The following is a 24533-nucleotide window of genomic DNA, read 5'->3' on the forward strand; positions in this document are numbered from 1 at the left end:
GACTTAGCAGGAAAAATTTATCACTTCAGCCAATGTCAAGAATCAGGCAACAATTCACCAGCATAATGGTCTATTGAACATGTTCAGTGACTGTAGCCCAGTCTCCAGACAGGTTTTAGAGTGCAATTAGCCTTCTAACTATTGCCATTATGCAGCAAGATGAAGTTCAATGGTTTTATGGGCATCATAAATATTAGGCTTTTATGTGACTTTCCACAAAAATATCATCTGTCTCCAAACATAAATGTCACCTGTAGGTTACTAATTAAAGAGGTGAAATAATGCAGCTTCATTTCAAGACTCTTTCTGATGTCAACACTTCCAAAACATATGCGAACTAAAAATAGCTCGTTCTGTTCCATGAAAATTGCCAAAAGAAATTATTGTCATTTCAATACATCCTAGGCATGAATATTCAGGTTTTCAGTGCTATGGTTTATTACTTTTTAAGGCAAGAAAAACAGAATTATTTTACTCTGAAATACTTCTTATTCCACTTGTCAATATGTAATTAAAGTAAATGCTCTTTGCCTTCCAATGGTATAAAAATGCTGATAAAGCTTCTTTGACCCAACACAGAATTTGCATTCTCAGGAATAAGATGAATCTTTCAAATAACTGAAGTGGAGATGAATTCTTCACAGGAATATATTTCCAGTGCTGTGCTTATGGCCTGTAGATGAGCCATACTCTTGCCCTGCAAAGGCATGAACTTGCTTTCTTCTCAGGCCAATCTGAGAGCTTTTTTATGCCCCCTTTTATGAGAGGTCTTCCTAGAGCTATAAAAATGCAGGAAGCTGGTGGCCTACCCTTTCATCTCTGTGTAGCTGTTCAATGCCCAGTTTCTAATCCAAAATTTAAAAAAAGAAATAGGAAGTGATACCATATAAAAATTTTAAGTCTATGAACACTGCTTCATTGTAAAATGCCTCCCACATTATATATAAAACTAGTAATATCAGCCTCAGAGAGTCTTTGGGAACAGCATGTCTTGTTGGTTTGGAATCCAAAACTGTACTTGAAGCAGACATTTTCTTGAGCTATATTTCTAAAATATTTGTGCTTAACACTGGTTTATATTCTTAACACTGCTTAACACTGGTATAAATTCTCCTTCTGTTTGGCTGTTGATCATCTAGATACCGAAAATGAATAGAGAGAGTCCAACTCTTTTTCCAGTCTGAATAGGCTCACTCAGCAACAGGAATTCTATACTGGAAAAAATACTTGAGTTATAGGTTGGCCTTCTTTTCAGGTATTTTCACAACTTAATAACATGATATTAAGAAACTATAGGATCCAGGGAACTATAGGCCTGTCAGGCTGACCTCAGTGCCAGGGAGTATTAAGAAGCAGATACATCTTCAGAGATACTAAGCAACATGCACAGCCCAGCCCAGGCCTATGAAAGACAAGTTCTGCTTTACTGACCTGATAACTTTCAGTGACAAGGTGACCCACTTAGTGGATGAAGGAAGGGTTGCGGATGTTGTCTACCTGGAATTAAGTCAAACCTTTGACACTGTTTCCTACATCATTCTCCTGGAGAAACTGGTTATTCATAGCTTGGATGCATGCACTAGCTGCTGGCTGGACGGCCAGGGGAAAACTGGTGGTGAATGGAGTTAAATCCAGTAGGTGGATATCACAAATGATGTTCTTCAGGGTTCAGCAGTGGGGCCAGTCCTGTTTAATATATTTATCAGTGATCTAGAAGAAAGGCTCAAGTTGGGTGGGAGTGTTGATCTGCTGTAGGGTAGGAAGACTCTGCAGAGATACCTCAACAATTTGAATAGGTGTCTTGAGACCAATTGCATGGGGTTGAAGAAGGCCAATCCTGGGTCCTTCCCTTGGGTCAAAACAAGGCTTGGAGAGGAAAGTGGGAAGTGATCCAGTGGTAAAGGATCTGGGGGTGCTGGTCAACAGCTGATTGAGCAGGAGCCATCAGCATGTGCCCAGGAGGTCAAGAAGGCCAATGGCATCCTGGCCTGTATCAGCAACACTGTGGCCAGCAGGACCAGGGCAGTGATTGTACTCAGCACTGGTGAGGCCACATCTCAAGTCCTGTGTTCAGTTCTGGTCTCATCACTGCAAGACAGAGATTGAGGTACTGGAGTGTGTCCAGAGAAGGGCAACAGAGCTGGTGAAGGGTATAGAGCACAAGTCTGATGAGTAGCAGCTGGGGGCAGTGGGGTTGTTCAGCCTGGAGATCAGAGGCTCAGGGGAGACCGTAGTACTCTCCACAACTGCCTGAAGGAGGTTGTAGCCAGGTGGGGGTCAGTCTCTTCTCCCAATTAACAAGCCATAGGACAAGAAGAAATTGGCTTCAAGTAGCACCAACAGAGTTTAGATTGGATATTAGGAAAAATTGTTCACTGAAAGGGCTGTCAAGAATTAGACCAGGCTGCTCAGGGAAGTTCTTGAGTCACCATCACTGGTGGTGTTTAAAAGACAAGAAGAGGTGGTACTTAGGGACATGGTTCAGTGGTGGAGTTGGTGTGTTCCAACACAGCAGTGTCTTGTTGGAATCCATGATCTTAAAGGTCTTTTCCAACTTAAATCACTCTATGATTCCATGATAACAATAGAAACTTGCAGATTTCTTAAACAAAATCACTTACGTATAGTACTCATTATGTACTTACATCACTGTTTTCGACTTCTCTATCATTAATAACAAATCTGAAAGTAGAATCTGGAGATAAGCTTTCAGCCTGAATCCAGAAACGAACTTCTCCTTTATCAAGAACCTCATAAGCTAATTCTGATTTCAGTGGTATTGCTACAAAGAGAAAGAATGAAAAATCAATAGTTCATGAAACCTTGCGAGAAATAGAAATATCATTATAAATACTAGCAATTCCCTATTATTTATGGATTTCTGGATATCAAATAAATTTTATACAGGGAAAAGTCCTCTAATGCAGCCTTTGGCTGATTTTTAAATTAATTTCTCAAAGGGAGAAGAGAATTTGCAGCTTACTGTTTGTATATTGGATAAGCATTTGGCTAGTAACAATCTATAATATATTGTTAAAGTTAAACTTCAGAGACACTTTGGAATGATATGAAGCTGCCATAAAAAATGAAGTTGCCATTGTCTCAGGAAGAATCTTTTGGAACTCCAGTCATTAGCATGTAATTATATTCCTTCTAGAAGTATCTAATAGATTCAGATATTCAACTTACTTGGATTCTTTATTTCATAGCTTAATGCCATCAAACGTTCAAATTCTGAAAATAAGAAAAATGTTGATGTTTTAATTTATTCTGAAAAATACAGACAGCAAAGGAGTGCCAATGAAAGTAAATATCAGCATCAGCAAAGTTATCTCTTTAAAGCTTGTATATGCAGATTTTCAGAAAATGACTGAAAAATAAGATTTAGGAAACTTAAATTCTGATACATGGATTTACCAAATATTCCTATTTGCATGCATTTTAATGGACACTCTTTCATGCAAGGGAATCTAAACAAAGGTCAAAAACTGTTTTAAACTTTAGAAATAGCAATATAAAAAAAAAAAAGATGGGAAACAATAGCTTCTAAGCAGCGTATAAGGTTTCTTTATCTCCTGACTTCCTTTTTCAGACTGTTCCTGAAAATTTTGTTTTACTGTGGTGGGAAAGAAGATGGAATGCATGTTAGTCTGAAGAGAGTACAGAAAGTTCTAGTTAATGGATCCTCATGAAGGCTGTGTGAGAGTCTAGAATTCCATTTTTTAGATTTTCATACTAATCTTCTTTATCATAGTCATTGCTAATATAGATTTGAAAAATGAGCATTACTGCCAATTCCAAATTTACAGATAATGTAAAGACCAGAGAAAATTAGCATGGATTTATGATATGATAGAGGATTTAGCAAAATTACAGGAGAATTTATAGGTTTTGAGAGAGTAAATGGGCAGTGAAATTATGGTTTTCAGTGTTAGGATGCAAAATCTGATACTTGTGCAGGGATCCAGTACAAATAAAACTGTAATTTTCAGTGACATATGATCAGGAAAGATGTAGGGGAAGTATGGGATACATCTTCAGTGCTTTATGTAAAAAAAATAATTTCCAAGGTAGAGCAGATGGTGACAAGACCTACAGAAAGATTTCAGAGTGATGCTTCAAAACTTAGCCAAAGGGCAGTTCTTATAATAATGCCTCATAAATCTTCCATGTCCTGGAGAACGCTTTTTCTTTTTTCTTTCTTTTTTTTTTTTTTTTTTTTCCCCTGAACATGGATTTCTTCTCAACACCTGCTTGGAAAGGGTGGTTTGACATGTTTCTGACTGTGATTCCTTAAATGGCTTAGTAGGTTGAGAGGCAGAGGGATTTTAATACTCAAGGAACTGGGCAGAGCAATTGCAGCTGAGGACTGGGAAAGCAGCAAAGTAATTTTTATTTTACATTAAATAGCAAACTTTCCTCTTAGCTTTTTATGTCAGCATTTCTCAATGATAAAACAAAGTGAGACTGAACTAAATTAATTGTGAATCCAATGAAACAAAATAGCTACAATGAAGTAAAGCAAAACTAATATATGTAAGCCAAATAATAATTCGACCCAATGTATTTAGACCTTGTTAAAGCATCATCGTTTTTCTCACTAATTTCCTGTATCTCGCTTACGTGAAACTGCATCTAGAGCCTCAAGAACTGAAAGTGTAAGGGATATTTACAATCATCATAACCCCAGCATAAAGAAAACAATTCTAATTTGCCGTATTTTTCATCTCAGTCTATAAAATGTTGCCTCAAGTTATCAGATTCTTATTTTCCTTGGGCAATTTTTAGTGCACTTTAGGTGATACAGAAACGAAAGATTTGAAATTATAAGGACCTTACCTTCATCATCCATAACAAAGCTGGAGGAAACCCCATCTGTGTCACTAACTGAGATAGAGTAAGTTCCCAAGTCTGATTTATCAGGATTTTTGAAGTACAGCTTGGAACTAAAATCACCAATGAAGAAGAATATAATTAGCTGGGTATCACATTTTAATATGACTTACAGATTTCCTTTGCTAGATTGGCATGACTTACTGATTTCCTTCTGTTTCAATCTTAAACTTATGAGAATCATCAATCTCCTCATAAGATTTACCCCATGAAAAATGAGATGCATCAGTTGCTTCTTTGCAGTCAAAAGCCAGGTAAATATTACCCTCATCATCCACACCTGAATAGATTTCTTTCGTTCCTGCAAAATAGGAATCAACTCAAATGTCAAAACTGCAGTTTTCTTTCAAGGTGCAATTCATAAATTACTAAAACCCACATCTATTTTGTCTTAAAAGATGCTGATTTTATTACCAGGTCTTAAAACAGGTTTATGTCATACACTGACTCAGCATCACATGCTAGTAAGTTTCTTACTCTACATGCAGGGAGTAATAATACTAATAAATGCTTATTGAGAAACAAATGAATAAGATATAACTGAATATGAGATGACATAAAAGTTTAAATAAAACAATTTTATTATCATTCCTGAAGCTTTAATAAATCTGTTGTCACAACAAGTAGCCCCTTTGTTAGAATAAAACCCAGAATAACTGATTATCAAATAACTGCTGCAGTAAGTAAAGGAAAAAATTCTAATCACTGTCTCTGTATCCACATGATATTTTCTTTAAGTTTTAAGGCTAAGAGCATCCTAATTCTTTAAGTACTTATATGTGATATAATATCAAATTAGGTTGATTAAACTCAATTCCAAGTATTTTAGTACTTTAGAAACAGAGGAGATTAAACAGTTCATTTTACCTGGCCTTTCCTGAACAAGCACTGGTTCAGATATCTCAGATGACTTGCCTATGCCAGCATCATTCACTGCTCGAACTTTGAAAACATAGGTATGACCCTCATGTAAATCAGTGACCTTAAAAAGGATAAAGGGCAAAGCCAATTTAAAAATTTAACTATTTTGTTGACTCATATGAAGATATTAGCAGAAGCTGAAGTTCAAAGACGTATCTTTTTATACTCAGTCAGAACTTCTAGTGCTCGGTTTCATATTAATTAATAAAAATGTTACCTTAAAATAGCGCTTTGGAGTAGGTTTTTCATTAGCAGTGATCCAGTCTTCCGTATCTACTTCTTTATAGTCCACTAAATAGCCAGTAATAGGGCTTTTGCCTTCATACACAGGAGCTTTCCACAGAAGAACTAGTGATGTATTTCTAACTTCACATATCATGAGATCATAGGCAGGACCTAAAATATTCCAAATATTGGAAATTCACTTCCATATAATGAAGTTTTGCAAGCTGTCCATGTAGAGGCCAAAATGTATTGCCATAATTTTTACTGTATTTGCTTTCAAAAATCTCAATCATTTATAATACACCTGGTACATGTGGTATTTAGTAATTTTCACCTCATGGCTGTATACAGCAATACCTGCCTTATCCAGTGAGTGACATTAGTATTCTGGAGCATACTTGCTTAGCTAGATCTCAGTAACTCTATTTTAAGGTTAAGTTAATCATGTGGAAAATCCATGCAGTTTAAGATTTTCCAACAAGCAAGAGAAGCTTCTTGTCTATTTTTTAACTCACCAGCCTCACATCAAAGTTGTTTCACTGTGACTGATTCAGGTTTATAATTTAACATCAGAATTTTTATCTTTTCATTAGTATACATGAGTCATGATCTTTCAAAGTAATCCAAAATCCAGTGGCACCGAGGGACTTTGGACCAGGCTTCTTTTTCCCTGGCAGAAGAATTTTTATTGTGAACTGGATAGCTGCAGCCAAGAGGAACTTATCAGGATGAATGATGGCTGTTAGGAGAAAAAAATTAAACCAAAAATATCCTGATACTCTACAAATAAGTGAGGGTTTATGTTTGCAACTACCAGGTTATGTTCTTCCTACTATACTCTCCTTCACCTAACTCTTGAAGTGCCTTTCAGTCTAACTTATTGCAATTTTTTTTTTACTATAATCTTGATATTTATTTACACTAGTAAATAAATATCAATGTAAAGGCATAATCATGTAAGTTTCCTATCATAGTCAAACATCCATGGCAGGATACTCATCTTCAGTCAAATTATGTTGCTTGCTTCTTGTGCTTTAGATGTAGAGCAAGGAAAGCTGAAGATTTAAGGATTAACTTGAGACTTAAGGACTTCCTCAGTTTCAAGATATTAATTTTCCCTATAACACATCTTACCATTTAAAATAATAATAAAAAAGGAGTGGAAAGCCTTACAAATAAATCTGATTGCTATTCCGGCCTACATGATGTTAACCAATCATGAATGAACATAAAATTTGTAAAGGATGACATTGAGCAAATATACTGGGGGAGAGAAAAAAAATTAGAAAAGTTTTTCTCCAAAGTAGATAAACACATTTCAGAAAAGAAACATATTAAATATCTGTTGCAGACCTTATAAGGATAAATATTAAATTTCTTATGGAAAGACTGCCATTTTCAAGGAACCTAAAGCTTTCTCTCAGGGCTCCTTAAAAATTCCAATCTGAATGTCCATATACCCACAGATAAGTGAAATTCCACTTTCAAATGGGCCCGATAGAAATCTAGACAGTAGAAGGAAAAGTGTAATGAAGCATGTTCTATTCTGAGGAGTCTGAGACCCCAGACATTTCTTTTTATTTAAAGCAATGTAAGATAATCCATTAACTATCATTGCTAGATCACAGAAACTCACAGGGACACCTAAGACTAAAGTTCTGTGGAAGGATGAAATAATTATGGACTCTGAACTAAGAATCCATCACTTATGCTGAAAATCCTACAAAAGGTTATGGCCTTTCTAAGGAAACATTCCTTCTATATCAAAAGGTGGAAGAATATTTTGTTGACACTGAGAGGATATTGCAGTCACATTGCATTAGTCCTCAGTATCTTTAGTAAGTCAGGGAAGAGGGTCAGCTCTTTCTCCCAGTCTTAAATCTCAGTTATTTCTTTTCATTATTGTTAAGCTATTGTTTAAAAATGTATTTTTTAAAAGGCTTGTGAAATATTTAACAGGTTTGGAGATTTGGGGTTTTTTGCAGAGTGGATAATGATCTCTGCATGTAGTGGGGTTTTTTTAAGCAGGAGGAAAGCAATACTGTCTATTCAACTCATATCATAATGAGAACAATTTTATCAGCCAAACACTAAAAAGGTCAGATTGTTCATTATGGAAATTTCACTCTCTTGATTTCCAGAAAACACCTTTTATTCTATTTCTTTATCTGTCATTTAAAAAGAAGGATAACATCACTTCTTTACACACTATGTAATTTCAATGATGTTTTGAAAACAATGTAGAGAGCATAAATCATAGATAATTTCTTTAAGAAAAATAATTGTTCAAATGATGATGCATTTATACTAAATATTACAAGATTATAAGAAAATGTAATTAAAGTGAAGTGAGTAAAGGTCAGGAGATTAACCATTTTGTTATTGACAGCTTTGTCATGTCATTAAATTCATATGATAAGATTTATGAACTCTGAAGAATTTAGCTAGAAAACATAAAGAGAAACATCTTTTCAGCAAAGAATATGGGCATTTAAAAGAACTAAACTTGGAATTTAACAGGGTAATTTTTGTTTTAGAGGTCAAATAGAGGGGGATTTGTAAGCAGGCAAATGACTTGCAGGAGCTGGAGTTACAGTAACTTTATATTTATTTGGAGTAATGCCTCCAATTTGTACACTCCCATCCAAGAAAGTGAATGAACAAGAAAAAGTTAGAAGAAGGGGAAAAACTTTTTTTATTAATAGGGAATGCATGATCTATAGGGAAGGTTGCAGGAGGAAAGATTCAGGAATATAAGAGAAACTTTTAAACTGCAAGCATAGCAAGATTAGGAATGGATCTTGTCCAAAGAACCTGGAAATTTAATGAGGAGAAGACTTTAAAGATAGATTAGACAAGCCTCTGTCAAGGAGGTGGGTATAGGTAACCTGCAAGTTACAGAGCAGCTGGATTTGAAAGTCTGTCCTCACAAACAATTCCATGATCTTACTGAATTTTTTTCTTGTTCCAGGTAAGAACTACCTTTTATTTATTGCATAGAAAAGAAAACTGAAATTTCCCTGCCATGTTATGCCACCTCACTAGTAATTTTGGTAGTTTTACAAATCCAAATTTAGGAGTTTTGTGGATTTTTTTCTTTACTGAGAAAATAACTGTGTGAATATTTAGGCTCAAAACACATGCTTTAGGTGTCAGACAGCTCCTGATGGCATAAACAAGTATTAGAAGGGACTTTTAGGTACAGAACAGAATTCAATATAAAAACAAAGCAGTATTTTACAGCGTTTGCAGGAAAGTAAGGTAGAAATATTTTAAAGTAGTAGGCCCCTCTGTTTTCAGTATGGGCTGTACCTGTGGCACACTTTGTTTAAGTAAATCAGTCCAGACATCAGAAATAGCTTCAGCAAATGTGTTGCTCAGTATGAGTAATGGTGTTACAGTATTAGAAAATAAGAAGAATGGACCTCCAGAAACCCTTTTAGAGCTTATTTACAGGCCTTAAGCATTGCTGCCTGGGACTAATCCTTCAGATGTATACCATTTTTATATTAAAAATATAATATAAAATATATTATATAAAACTGTAACATGTACACATAGCCTATCTATTATATTATGTATTATATAACAAATTTATATGCTCACATGAGGTAGATTACAGTTAAACTTCCTTTTGGTGAGGGTCTTACAGTACTTACAATTGGAATTAATAGTCTTCAGCTTCATCTACACTGCCAAACAATAGACAATCTAAACACAGGGTTTGAGTACTGGCACACAGCCATTTCTACTGTGTATTTCTTAGTACATTTTTTCTAACACCTGGCTAATAATAATCTCTCAGGTAACACCTAGGTACAATCTAGGGGAAACACATGTACATGGGCACACTATTTGAGAATAACAGAATAGCTGTGCTACTTGTCTCTATGCCAAGAAAGAGGCCCCTCTTATGTGTTATTTATGACCAAAAGCTAGGGTAGTTTTAGAGTCTGAAACTCCAGGAATATTCTTAATAGACTGCATTTATGTTGCAGAGATATTGTACAGGTGGTGAGTGTGAGGTGGAGCATGTAGGGCTTGAACACAAACATAGACCAAAGGCTCAACATTCTCCTGAGCTGGTGAGAGCAGTGAAAGAAAGGGACACTCAACAAGCTAATGAAAGGTCATCACTGGAGGTGTGGAGGTAACTTTTAACAGGTCTCAGAAGCAAGGGCAATCTCAACAGGTAGTATGGAAGAAATTAAACAAAAAACATCTTGCAGAATTTGGCTGGAACTCTGTGGCTGTGTTTTAAGGACTTTATATTGAATTGAGATTCATGAAAAACTAATAGACTTACCAGGTTCTGGCATAGTCCAGGCTTTACACTTAAAATGCTCACTGGGATCTGAAGGTTGACCTATTCCAACCAGATTTGCAGCAGCAACTTTGAATTCATAGAAGGCATCTTCAGTCAAATCCTCTACCTTTTTTCATTTGAGAAAATTCAATATATCAGAAGCCATGATTCATATTCATTTAATAAATACTTGAATATAAACAGTAGTTAATTAGCAGGCCTTACTGCCATGCTGGAGGATCTAATTTGAGGATTTTGCTATTAAACCAAACTCGCTGCAGAGTTGATATTATATGTCCACATTTCAGTCACATCACCCTAGGAATAACAGCCCTCATATGTTGGCATGAAAAGTTTTAAAAGTTTAGAGCAAAGGTTCAAGGAGCCCAGTCAATGAATGACCACTAGCAGATACTTATGGGTGAGTGTTCTAAAGTGAAATACCTTCTTGCATTGTTTGTGAACAGCTGTTCAAAAGCCATTTACTTAAGAAAGAGTTCAAATGGTGTATTGGTTTAAATGGTCACAATGGACTCACCTAGAAGAAAAGGAAATTATAGGAAACTAAAAAAAAAAAAAAAAAAAGCAATCCAATTAGTTCCACAATGTGCTAAAATAACTCCAGGAAAGAGCTTCTCAGTAGTATTTTGTGGCCTGTATGAATCTTTCTCTTAATGTTGCCTACAATTATAAAGTGAAAAAGTAAGCACTGGTAATGGGTGAGAAGAATCATAATATTCCTCTGCAAACATCCCTGGTAAATGAGCTCTGATTTATCTAATGAGCCCATCCCCACACCAGCATCTCAGATTTTGAGATCAAAGTAGAAGACTAAAAGGCACGAATGTCTTGAGAGCCGGAACACCTCCTGGCAGCAACCCTCTCCCATCATTCTGCTTCCAAAATACCTAAATACAAAAACCCAAGTATTTGACATCTGATTTCTCTGAATAATATTCCCACAATTATATTCAATCACATGTCTCAAGAGAGACAGCTGAGAGTAGTACTCCTAGTGGAGATATAAAATAGTTTTAGGTTTTCATGAATAAATAGTTCTCTTTGAGAATGTGAGATAAAAAAGGATTTTGGTGTGATTTTTTTAATGATTAAAAACATTATGGTAATGAACACATGGGGTAGCATCAAATAAAAGACCAAAGCAAACAAGGTAACACAGAAAACTCAGGCACTAAAATAATTTCCTGAAGACAAGGACCTATATAGTGTGACCCAGAAGACAGAATAACAGATCAGCCTGTAAAAATGACTTTGAAATCCCAGGTTATTAAGGGAAAGAATATTTGTGGGGTTCCCATAGAATTATTTAATCAGAGAAGGTTAAACCTTTAGTGATTTCCCAGTGCTGCACTGAGTATCTCAGGCATTCTCTGTTTTCAGTATGTCATAAAATATTCTGTGCTACTAAAAGCTGTCTTGGTTTTATTTCCCATCAGTATTTCAGATTCTAGTCATTCAAACTAATGTACAAAGATGCACCTTTAGGCATAAATACAGTTACTGGCAGGACTGATGCTTAAATATCTAGTTAAATTCTCAATGGTGGCCCCTAATTTACATTACTCATTTGTTTACAAATGCATTAAAATAAAAATATGTAGAAAGCATTGCTTAGCATTGCCATTTCATGCCTATCCTACCTGCTCTTTATTTCTCACCCTCCATGCTCCAGCTGCTACATCAGAGATGCCAGTCATAGAATCAGTCACAAGTACACATGCACCTGAGTATTGCTGCCTGCCTTCTATGCATGAAACATTCTTCCTCAGCTCATCTGCATCATCTACTTCAGTGTCAAATACCTGCAAGGCTTACTTCTGTCCTGAATCTTACAGGGAATTTGCAGAAATAATATTTTAAGTATTAGTGAATAAAATCTGATTGTTTAACTTAATTTTAAAAGCAGCACATTGATTGCTTCCTTGCCCTAGCCTGTCTCCCTAACTTTTCTTCCTGGAAGTTCTCATCCAAATTTTCCTATTTTAAGAAACATTTAATATATTGCAAGTGCAACCAGAAGTAATTTATTTCAAAACTGGTACTTTGTAAAGGAGGTGACAAGACATAAGGCTGGTTCATTAATATACATTCTTTTTCAGCTGAAGGCAGATTTTGAGAGTAAAAACAGGGGCAGTTATATTTTTTCTCAACCTGTCCCCATTTTATTTACAAATCCTCAGATCTACAGAGAACAGTTATCTGTCCTGCTAAATGCTCCCATCTTTTATATGTATGTTGTTATAGTGGTGACGCATACAGTGATCATTAATGAAAATAGCTTGTGGAACATTTATTGCTCAGCTTGTTCCTTCTGAAAAATGTGCTTCACACTTTTCCCTCAAAAAATTTCTTATCTCAATATCCTTATTCGTATTAGAATTTCATAGTAGGGGATGGCACTGATTCTTTAGCCCAGGTTTAACCTTGTTGCACTCCAAATGGAAGTGCCTAGTTTTGTTGAAGCTAGTATTTAAAGAATTTCTGTTAAAAAAGAACCAAAGAAAAAATTCAAATCAGCTCCAAAAATATAATGATCAAAAAATACTAACCGTATAAATCGTCCGGGTAATAAGGGAAGAATTGACTTCATGCCAGTTTTGATGGTTAGCTTCCCGTTTATCCATATAGTAACCAAGGATTGGTGAACCTCCACTGTATGTGGGTGCTTTCCAGCCAAGGGTCATTGAATGCCCATCACAGTTCAATAGAGTGATACCATGAGGATATGAAGGACAAGCTACAAGGAGATAAGCAACCTGAGAGTTAGAACAGAGTCTAAAACACTCCAGTGTAGAAGTTGCTTAGCATTTTTGATATTGTTTCTGTTTTCTGCAGCATATCGCTCTCAGCTGCACAATGATAGCAGAGTAGTTGTAAAGTTGCTAACCAATATTCGTTTTATCACCAGACATAACATGGAAGGTTTTAAAATATCTGCCTAATGTTTTGTCCTCACAGAAGGTAGCAAGGAAGAATAGATGATCTTTGTAGGAAAATAGTAATGCCTGCAAGTGTCTCCAGACCAAAAAATTATGCTAAAAGATTTAAATGGGTCAGAAGATCTCTTCGTAGTAAAAAAAAAAAAAAAATAAGCTGCTCAAATACTTCTGGAATATGGTAAAAATCATCCAATTTAAAAAGAAAAAAGATTATAAACTTGAATGAAATTAATTCATATGACTGACTGATCTATGGCCACCACAGTTTTCCTGTATTATCCTAATATTATATGCTTTATTCAGATTGTGACTGCTCTTTGCCCTACAAAGAACAGAAGATATTTAGATTTTCAGTAACTTAACCTATATTGAGGCAGAAAAGTTACGTCCTTCATGAAGTTACTTGTGTGGTTTTACTCCCTTCTGTAGCAAAAGCACAAATGTCACCACGGCATATTCCTAGGGATGAAGAAAACCCTTTTTCTGATCTTTTTAATCCCCTCCTACTGGCAAGCACCCCTTGTAGTGAGCAGCTTTGCATTTGTCATCCATACTTGAAAGTCTGCCCAAAGATACCCCCTTCCTGGCTCTGGGGTGCTTCAATCAGTACAGCTGAGCACCTGGCCCTAAAACTGATCTGGTACTTTCAGTTGAATTACCAGTATAACTTGAGAGAATGTAACTTACCTCATTCAGAAGAGAATACATTAGCAAAGGCCTTAGTACAGCCCCTGATTTTGTAGCTGTACTAGTGAATACCATGAAAACAGATAGTAATCAGCAGAACTGCCTTTTTTTTTTTTTTTTTTCCCCCCCCCCAGATATGGTGCCATACTCCGCGGTTACAAAATGGGACCTTTGTATTAACTGACACTTTTTGGTAAATAAGAATGAACATAGCAAACTCCTGTAAATAGTGTTAAAATAATACTGCAGAAAGATTCTGACCATGCTAATGTTAAGTCATGTATAAATAGTCCTGCTAACTTCCTGTAAAGGCTACAAAAATGGATAAAAGCCACCCGCGTCCCGTAAGTGAGTGTAAGCTCCATGTGCTCCGTGTTTGATGATATACCCCATGCAACCCTCATCTCCAAAGCACACAGTGACAAATAGGTGCAAGTGCATTTACAACATTGTGGTGATAGATGTGCAAGTGTCCATGCACCACCTACCCATATGAGACACACTTCCTCCTAAAAAAGTCAAATAGAGTAACTTTGTCAGTAACATACAAATTTACTTTTTATTGATTGCCTTGAATTATAAATCTTCTAGAGGATTATTTCTCACAAGTATGTCTACTGGTCTTCTCCCAGAGATAGGGGGCAGTCTGCTAGGGAAAATGTGTCCTATTTAAAATTTTTCAGTATGGAGCTGACACTGTCCTTTAATTCAAACTGAATCATGATCTCTGTACTCTTTGTTGTAAATACTTATTCAACCTTTCAATCAACATGTACCATTCCCACTGAAGGTTGCACAACTGATCTTACACAGAAATTTTGTTTGTAGGACACCAGAGGAGGTAGATTGTGCTTCAACCTGAAGCAAATAAAGGGCATTTTCTGTTTGATTCAGCTACACAGTAATAGAGCTTACTGAAACTCTTCTAAATGGAGAAGATTCAATGCTAAAATGTTTTGCACCACTCCAAGTCACTCAAAAACGAATTGTCTAACCTAATCAGTATTTAAATTTCTTTGATACAGCCTAGGAGCAAAAGGCAACCTGGTCATTAAAGTGCATCTTACCCAATATTTCTAACAGTCATTATAAATAATGTTTTTATAAAAGAATGTCTATTCTCTGAATAGAAAATAGACATCATTAAATAGATGTGCATGACAATTTCAAGGTATACTGTTGTAGTAAATCAGACCAAAGGAGATGATTTCTGAAAACATGTCACTCATTTGGGAAACAAGAAGCTGATTTGCACAGAATCACACTTACTGAGGGCTGCCTGAACTGTTACAGCCTCTGACTCCTGTGAGTTTTCACTCAATCCTACAGCATTCGCAGCTTTCACACGGAAAACATATTGCTCTCCAGTTTCCAAACCATGAACAACAAACCTGGGTTAAAAAAGACAGCATCACATATTAGTATATATTTTACAGGAATCATTCCATGCTGTAACATGAAATTGTTGTATCAATTAAAAAGCTCAACTTCATGAGTGCTTCACAAAGGAAAATATTTCCAAGTGGGAAACTACAATACAATGACATGATGTAGTACAATATAACTGGATGGGACGCTGTAGCAAAAATCACAGTACTCAGTAGATTGTCAGTACTGATCTAGCAGGTGAAGTCAGATAAAATATAATATATTCCCTCTGAGCTTTGGCTTGCTAAATTCTAATATATTCTGGGAAAGAACCGTGTTTTTCACTGTAGTTTTATAGACATTGTCAAAAATAGTTTTCAGTTTTGATCTGGGGCTCTAGGTAATTACTGCACTAACTAAAATATTCAGAGCTACCCTATTGTAAGATATGTTCACGTATGAAGAAATTAAATATTTTTCTTATTTTTGTGTTTTCCCAACCCACTTTGAGCAAGAATTAGTATCTACTTTTTCTTTAATCAAATTTCTTGACTACTTGATAAAAGGAGTCATCAGAATACAAAGTCACTCAATGTCTGACCTAATACACTGAACAAAATGACGAGCTTGTTATAGAAAATACAAACTACAAATCTAAACTGATTTGCATTTATTGATTGATTCCAATAAAAATACATATGATTTTTCACAGAGGAAATTTCTTGAAGAATCCCATAATGAAGTTTGATATCTTCAGGGAGGAGTAAGAAATTGTCAGAAATTCAAACAGTGTTAGAATCATGACAAGGGAATTAGAAACAGGGTCTACTGTCCTTTATCCAGAGATGTAACAGATGAGGGAGGTCTGATGTTTCTGGAATAGGACACTTGGCTTTCCTGCACAATAGTGTCAGCTGCCAAAGCACTTTAGACACCATATTTATAGCAGAAATGGCCTGACCTTTTGCTCTGTTATTCGTGGACTATGATGAAGCTTTAGAATTCCCCCTCTTTTCTCGTACTCTTCCTCATCAGGTCTGTTTACCCCACAACTAAATTCATACTTTAAAGGGGCATATTTTGCACTTACTCATGTCCAAGACACTCTGAATCTTGTCTCTAGAATCTGCTTTTAAAACTCAAAGTCAAGGAATAGAAAAAAAAAATGCTGCTTCTTGGAGAAAGAAAAAAAAAAAAAGGTGAGGAGAATTGTCCTGCAATTTGAAAATCTTGGCTCTGAGAGTCTGCAGACCATTTTTCTTCACATGCATTCAACATATTTCTTCAATTATAAGCCTATGGTGTAGCACATAAAATGTCTTGAAAATATCCTACAGTTTTCAAACTTCCCAAAAATACAGAAATATTATCAATACCTGTTATATTTAATAGGCTTATGGTTACTGGGTTCCCAGCGATTTGATCCCACCACAGAATAGTCAATGTAGTAGCCATATAAATCCTCTTCATGTTTTGGTTTATCCCATTGAACTACAACTGATGTTTTTGTATTCCTTGTGGCCACCACCTGACCAGGTGCAGATGGCAAAACTAAAAAAAAGAGATAAAACATATAATATTAGAAAATACATAAGAATAAAAGTAATTTGAACTAGATGAAACACTGTATAATTTGAGCATATTTAATCATTACAGCTGTTACTCTTCCTACCATGCAAATATTGTTATATGATATGTATTTTAATATACTTCTTTCACTTTAAATCTGGATGCCTATTTATATGTGTGTATACAATTTTTTTTCTATTTTTTTTCTTAGGATGCTCTAAGATGTGAGGCTCCTTACCTAAATGATTTTATATAGGTTTTATGATGGTCAATTATAGGAGTATGTATTTTCAAATATGATAAAAGCATACAGATATGAAAACGTTCACTCTCAAATTTCTCTGTCAAATAAGAGGTTGATGTATAGCTTATGTTCCTGTAACATTACTGTATCAGTAAGAAATGCACACAGAGATATGATATCATAATGATCAAGAAATACTGTCTTACTAATGACAGCCCCAATTCCAAAATTATGACCTTTTCAGGACAAGTTTAAGCATATATTTGAATGCCAAAAGTTTATCTAAAAGTAGCAGATGAATGTCATAGAAGTATAGGAACACTGGTTGGAAAAGATCTCTGGGGATCATCTAATCCATCTACCCTCTCACTGAGGCTGGGATCATCACCAACACTAAACTGATGTGCCAGTCACAGATTTGTATGAGTCTTGAAACCTTCTGACAATGGAGATTTCACAGCTTACCTGCACAACCTATTCCAGCACTGCACTCTTGCACCTTGCACCTTTCTCATTACAAGAGCATGTCCAGAATGAACTTACTAAGATACTATTTTTGGGTCTTGCCTCTATTTGTCATTTGACAATGCTGAGAAGTTTGACACCGTCATCTTTGTAAGTCTTCAAACTAAATAAACACTTCTATTCATAGGTCACAGTCTCTAATCCCCTGGTCATCTTGGTTGCCATAAAGAGGACCTCTCCACTTTACAACAATCCCTCTTGATTAAGGAAGCCAGAACTGGGAAACAATACTCAGGACCAACCTCAACACCACCAAGAAAAAGAGGATGAAGCTTTCTTCAATCTGTTGACTACAGTTTTCCCAATGTACTGTAGTATTCTGTTTCCTTTACATGCAAACAAAGTTTGTTGTTGGTTTACACCGATCTAAACAGATGAATGTGCATAAATAGAACCAGAAATATTGAGATCCAAATGAGAAAAAAATCTTATTAAGAACCAGCACGCAGTTTGTACATTGTAAAATATCTATCTGATCTTTCATAATGTAAGAAACTACAGCAATGTCTCAGCCTAACTTGACAGGTTAAGAGAGGCACCCAGTACTCACCTTTTGAAGGTGTTTTAGTTTCCTTGGATTGATATTGAAAAGAACTGCAAGCAGCATAAACAAAAGAAAGGCAGCATATTTTCCACTTGGTCTTTCAATATTAAAATATAAACGAATACTTACACGCTACTGTATTTTATGCAATAAAGTAAGATCAAATGGATTCAGTCTGATAAATGTACCTTCATTTAGGCTTTTTTGTGTGTCTACAAGCACATATTCTCGTGCTGCCACTATAGTCAATGAGCTAGGGCTTGACTCAGTTACACAAATAAAGTAATTTAGGGCCATTTTGGACCACCTGTCACTTCTTCATGGCGTTCTCACACATGACTCGGGAGATGATACCTACAGTCCTCTGAAATGGCATACTGAAAGCATTTTAAAAGGGTGTCTCTTTGGCCAGTTAAACTGAGCCTTCCATCAGTGCTCAGTAGGGTCCTGAAAATTATTCCTCTCACCCCAAAACAGACACTCTACAGCTGGGTGACATGGGGCGACTTATGACATCAGGCAACTTATCTTCCAGGCTCCAATTGCCACAGTCAGAGCAGAGGCATCTACTGCACCTGGAGATGCCTACATGGAAACACCTAAATTTAGATTTTAGTCTCAAATTGAATACTCTTTTACCACTCAGTTAAATTGCATCATTTTAAGTGTCATTTAGGATGGCCTAGGATACCCCAACCATTCTTTAGTTTCTGCTCATAAGGTACCCATAATCCTTGTTGTAAGGATTGCTGTCCCCATGAAGGTGTCTCAGTCACCCTTAAGAATATCAAATGACACTAAGTGCAGGCAGCTAAAAGGAGACGTGTTTCTGATATATTTTAGCTCAGGTGGCAAACTCTGTCTCTGAAAATACTCTGAAGTTTCTCTTTAAAATAGATTCTTCTGCTTTGTGCTCTATTTAAAGCTGTGAGTTATGCAGGAGGTGTTGTGTTAACCCCTAAGGGATAACTTATTTTCTGTATTAAGTACAATAAATACAGTGTTTTTCTTCCCTACCTTGGGGAATGTTGAATGGTTTCAATAATTTATGTGCATTAATGAGACATCAAATCAATAATGTATTAAAGCAAAAGATGCTTTTCTTTATCATGTAGTTGCAGATCAAGCTGAAAGTATGGATTATATTTTCTTAACTATGGTATATCAGATACTGCAAATATTTTATATATTACTAGAAAGTGTACGGGTAACATATGTGCACTTAAGGTGACAGTTATCAATACATCAAGCTGTTATGTGTGGCTACCACAAAACTGCAAAAACAAAACAAATATTTCAAAAAGCAAGATGAAAAATCACTCCCTAAATTTTCATTAGTGTTTTTGAATGTGACCTCAAGATAAACACTTCATTTTCATTTGGAAAATCACCACTGAATATGTAGTTGTATCTTCCCCTTTCCCTGAAGTCTACTCATCTGTATGACACAGGAATAGTGCACCAGCAGTAATTTGCAATTCAGAATACTAAGAAAGAAATGAAAGGCTACCTTATCTAGCTGAAACTGTAAGGAATAATGTAGTATATAATTACCTGAGCCAGAAAATATAATTATCAAAGTTGGCAATTAACCTATTTTTTGATGTCACATTAATATTATACTGAAGAGTGAATAACTAAAAATAATTTAACTTTATACTGATTATTGTTTTCAGTATCGAGGCTTGTGATCACTAGGAAAATTCAGGAGAGTCTCTAAAATTTAGCATCATGGTCTTTTTTAAATCCTTCACAGAGCTGAACACAAACTCAACTACAGTTATTGTACTTGTACTAATCTAATGAGAGTTGTCTATTTCCAGTTTTTAAAAAATCTATTGCTTTTAATATTAATGTCTTACAATTAATACCTTACCAATAATATCTTGTGGTTGAATAGGTTCTGTGATTTCAGATGGATCACTGATGCCATTTTTGTTTGCTGACAACACTCGGAAAACATATGGTTTTCCTTCTGCAAGGTCAAACACTGCATAGCGAGGAGATTTTACTGCAACCTGTGCATTGACTCTTTGCCAACTTCCACTGCCAACCATGGACTGCAAAAAAACAATAAAAAAGCCATGAATCATTTCTGTGAACTGTCAAAAAATGAACATGTTGCTGTATTGCATCCTGTCATGAATTTATTTAAGAGCTATGAGAGAAAGATCACTCTCAAATACCTGACAAACATATGCAAATTCTCATAGCTTGTGCATTCCATTACTCTACAAAAAGGTCTGAATAGCTCACTGTCTCCTTGCCTGTCTCCACTTCAATACATGCACACTTGTACATACAGCCAGCCTTCTTTTAGGGCTGTGACTGTCAACTGTGATTGGTCCCAAAAGAATTACTTTCATGTCTTGCAAAACCTGTGTGAACATCCAAAGGTTTGGAGTCAAGCGAACAAGCCTTAATCCAAATTCTGCAGAAAGGTAGGGAGGGAAATGTTACTTTACTCACAACTTTATTTATTCTGTTGAATAAGGTCATGTCCCCTAAAAGCATTCATCAAATAAAGTAATTACTTTTGAGTATTCTCAGTGCAGCAGCTCAGCTTATCATCTCCACAACTGCACATGGAGGAGAGCCAGCAAATCAGTACTTCAAGAGAAGTCTGCTGTCCATTAGATTTCCCACATAAACTGTTTAACCAAAAATTAGTCATGGAATCTGTCAGACATTTTAGTAAAACCCAAGTGCCTAATAAACAGATTGAAGAAAATTTCCTTGTCACATACATAGGTGCATACAAATTATATGTTTACAAAATTTTGGAACAGAAAGTCTGGGAACAAAATCTGATAGACTGTGAATTTCTCAGAGGTGGAACAGTGTTTCATGGGTGCTTGGACACTACCCTGTGTATAATAACACCTACAATAGAAAAATAATAATAATAATGTAAACAGCTGGAGTCCATACATCAAAATCTTTCTCATAGGTACTGAACCCACCTCGTATTCTCAACAGAAAAAAGAAATACAACATCAATTTTCTTCATAATAAAAAGCTGCAAAATATGAAATAAATATAATTTTGCCATATATTTTGCTTCCTTCCATTAAAACATTAATTTCTTCTTTTTGCAAAGAGTCAGCATCACATTTTGTTCTGCAGTTTGATTTATCTGTTAAAAAGATATTTCAAGGGAACATAGAAACTCATTTCCATTTTGTGTCTCTTGAAGGGTTTACAAATACATTTTTATTCTTCAGGATTGAATCTTCTTTATTTGAAATAATATAATTAGAAACTGTTCTAAATTAACAGATGAAAGGGGAAAGCAAAAAATAAATGCCTACCTATGAACTAAGCTGTTAATATATATTAGTTATTTATGCAAAAAAGATTTAGATTCAGGTATTAATTAGTACAACTAACCTCTTTTTTCTAAAAAAAGTCCTTTCAGTCCTCATTCTCACTTTCCTTCAGTAAGTGTGGTGTTTAATTGAGACTTTTTTTCATAATTGTCACTGCTCTGTACTGTTTTTGGAGCTGTAGAAATTTATTTGTATAAAACAAGCAGATGATGTATATGTTACAATTCATTCTTAAAATGAAATTCAGCTAACCAAATGTAGGTGTCCACTCAATGGAAATTTACCTCTGAGCTTTTTATCTGAGCTATTTCTGCATATTCTGTATCTAATAAGGTATTTCCATGACAAGAGATGGTTCAAAATACTTACGTCAATATTCTTGAAATTTACAGATAAGAGAAGTCATATATGAGTGGGAACAAATGGAAGAAAGGCATTGTATTTTATTGCATGAAAGAAAAACTGGAAACTTATTTCTATGAAAATTTTCATTACTTCTTTTGAATGTATAAAGAAGAGTGGGAGAAATGGTCATGCTTCCTGGAAAATTTAACCAGTGAGTGGTGTTCACTTTACATCGATTTGTTCAGCATCCAGCAAGTAATGGATGAAGGTCATTCTTCCCGTGTACTCAGTACTGGTGAGGCCACACCTTGAGTGCTGTGTCCAGTTCTGGCCCCTCAGTTTAGGAAGGACATTGAGACTCTTGGAACACAAACCCTGTGAGGAACATCTGAGGGAGCTGAGGGTGTTTAACCTGGAGAAAAGGAGACTCAGAGGTGACCTTATCACTCTCCACAGCATCCTGAAAGGTAGCTGTAGTCAGGTGGGGGTCGCTCACTTTCTCCAGGCAGCAACTGACAAAACGAGAGAACACAGTCTGAAGCTGTGCCAAGGGAAATATAGGTTGGATAGTAGAAAATATTTTTTTTACAGAAAGGGTGATAAAGTACTGGAATGATCCGCCTGGGGAGGTAGTGGAGTCACCATCCCTGAATGTGTTTAAAAAAGACTGGATGTGGCACTTGGTGCCATGGTCTTGTTGAGGTGTTAGGGCGTGGTTTGGACTTGATGATCTTGAAGGCTAGTGATTCTGTGATTCTGTGTGAATGTAGAAATTGCCTATGGAGTTCTTTTGAAGTGTGTGTGGGGGGCGTGTCTGAGAGGGAAAAGACAAGCTGGGGGGCTGCAAAAATAGGAGGGACATGAACAGGACAGCTGGGAAGTGAACTGTGGAGAAATGAGCAGAATTTTAGATGTGAGAATAAAAAACTTGAATAGTAAGAGCCTGAGAAAAGGCTGTTACAATATTCATGGTGCAAATTGAACGTGTGGCAGTTTTATGAAGAGGTTTAGTGTTTGTGGATTGTTAAGAGGGCGCATATGCTAGAGGCATAATTCATAAAAACTAAGTATAGCTTGACTTGTAAGTGTTCTAGAGGTCAGGTATGAGGCCCATTTTACCTACCAGGAAAACTTTGTGATAAGTTGTTATAATCCAATATATTTTAGAAACATGGCTCAGGGACAGAGTTATCTAATTTTTATTCACTTAGGTAGATGAAGAGCAAACCTCTCCTACTGTGAACACTGAAGTCCCCTTTCAATTCAAAGAGAAGAGGAAGGCAGCCATGAAGAGTACCAGGGACCAGTGAACCTGAGATAGGCATCTGCCTCTTTGCTGACCTTATGCTGACCTAAGGGGATAAATTGGAAATGTCAGTGTATAGTGGAGGCTGCCATAAGCCTGCAAAAAGTGAGGGTCAAAATATGAGTTAGGATTTATTCCTTGCTCTACCTCAGAATAAACAGAAACTTCCCTTTCTTACAAAGGGACTGAAATCATGCCTGTAGGACTGTGAAAACTATAGATGCTTCTTTTCTTTTTCTAACTGCTAATTTACATAATAATTTGTTCCCATTTAGAGAGCAGTAAGCAAATAGCATAGGGGAATCCTTTTCTTTGGACCTTGAATTTCAATGCTCAATAAAACTTGCAGTGAGACATTTGATTATCCATGCTTCTCTAACATCCCACTTCCAAATCCTGCAAGACCACAGAAAGTGTCAGTTTTATTGCTCACTCTGCTGTTCTGAAAATGGGTTGAATGTAATTTCTCACAGCAATGAAGCACCTTTCAACAGAGCACCACCACACAGTGCAGTACCTTCTCAATGAAATACGTCAGTGGCTCCCTGCCACGGGGAACAGGTGGATCCCAGCTGAGTACAACATATGTTTTGCTGATTTCTGAAGCATGTACATTGGTGGGAGGACCTGGAATCTGAACATCCCCTGTAAGATTAATAAATGCAGCAAGTGTTAAACAGCAGATTAACTCCTGCATCAGCATTCATGCTGCAGCTCATCTTTCTGATTCAACTTTCCCACCCTGCACTACAATGCTCAGCTATTAGGGGCTGTGATATCATCTGTGCAGTTCACCTGATCACTTCAATTAAATTTTGATAAATAAAACTTCAGTATTAATAGCTAGTTACTTACTCTTTCAGTAAAGGTTAAATGTGCTCCCAGAAACTCCACACATTTGTCACACTTTTCATTGATCACATTTGAATTACTTCAATCTGCTAGTAAAAAGCCTACTTACTATATGCAAACATTTTTGATTGAAGACAGAAGTCTAAAGATTTATTATGAGAAATTAGAATTTAAAAAATAGCTGGAACGGAAGTACAATCAGAAAAGCACCTTTAAAAACAAAGAAAAAAGCAGGAAAAGGAGTAGAACCTATTAGCAATATATCCTATAACATGATGGTATGATCAGCTGTATAGTCTAAAACACTTCTAAAATCTGTGAATCAGAGACATAAAAATATGTCACTAGCCCTCTGATGGCTCCATCATGTAGTGTGGTCTGATCAAACCCACTCACTCTGCAGAGTTTCCAGCAGTGTTAGAGACAACCTGCCTACCCTGGGCCAGGCTGGAAGAATTC

At 36.0% G+C, this 24533-nt stretch overlaps 1 protein-coding gene across 3 annotated transcripts in view; it reads right to left on the reverse strand.

Annotated features, from left to right (window-relative positions):
• The window catches only part of MYOM2 (myomesin 2), a 78596-nt gene that overhangs the window by 21699 nt on the left and 32364 nt on the right, over nucleotides 1-24533 (reverse strand). For 2 of the 3 annotated variants that reach the window (XM_066179811.1, XM_066179812.1), the window contains exons 15-27: nucleotides 23740-23867; nucleotides 20119-20302; nucleotides 16737-16911; nucleotides 15262-15383; nucleotides 14481-14501; nucleotides 12916-13103; nucleotides 10346-10472; nucleotides 6032-6210; nucleotides 5761-5875; nucleotides 5038-5194; nucleotides 4840-4946; nucleotides 3190-3234; nucleotides 2646-2782 (exon numbers count right to left, since the gene is read on the reverse strand). In XM_066179811.1, coding sequence (XP_066035908.1) covers nucleotides 2646-2782; nucleotides 3190-3234; nucleotides 4840-4946; nucleotides 5038-5194; nucleotides 5761-5875; nucleotides 6032-6210; nucleotides 10346-10472; nucleotides 12916-13103; nucleotides 14481-14501; nucleotides 15262-15383; nucleotides 16737-16911; nucleotides 20119-20302; nucleotides 23740-23867 — 1685 coding nt within the window. The remainder of the gene's footprint in view (nucleotides 1-2645; nucleotides 2783-3189; nucleotides 3235-4839; nucleotides 4947-5037; nucleotides 5195-5760; nucleotides 5876-6031; nucleotides 6211-10345; nucleotides 10473-12915; nucleotides 13104-14480; nucleotides 14502-15261; nucleotides 15384-16736; nucleotides 16912-20118; nucleotides 20303-23739; nucleotides 23868-24533) is intronic. The other variant, XM_066179813.1, reaches the window with a different exon arrangement.

This window comes from Chamaea fasciata, unplaced genomic scaffold (genome assembly GCF_029207755.1).
Source record: "Chamaea fasciata isolate MVZ Bird 193981 ecotype frontalis unplaced genomic scaffold, bChaFas1.0.hap1 SCAF_3, whole genome shotgun sequence".
NCBI classification, from domain to species: domain Eukaryota; kingdom Metazoa; phylum Chordata; class Aves; order Passeriformes; family Sylviidae; genus Chamaea; species Chamaea fasciata.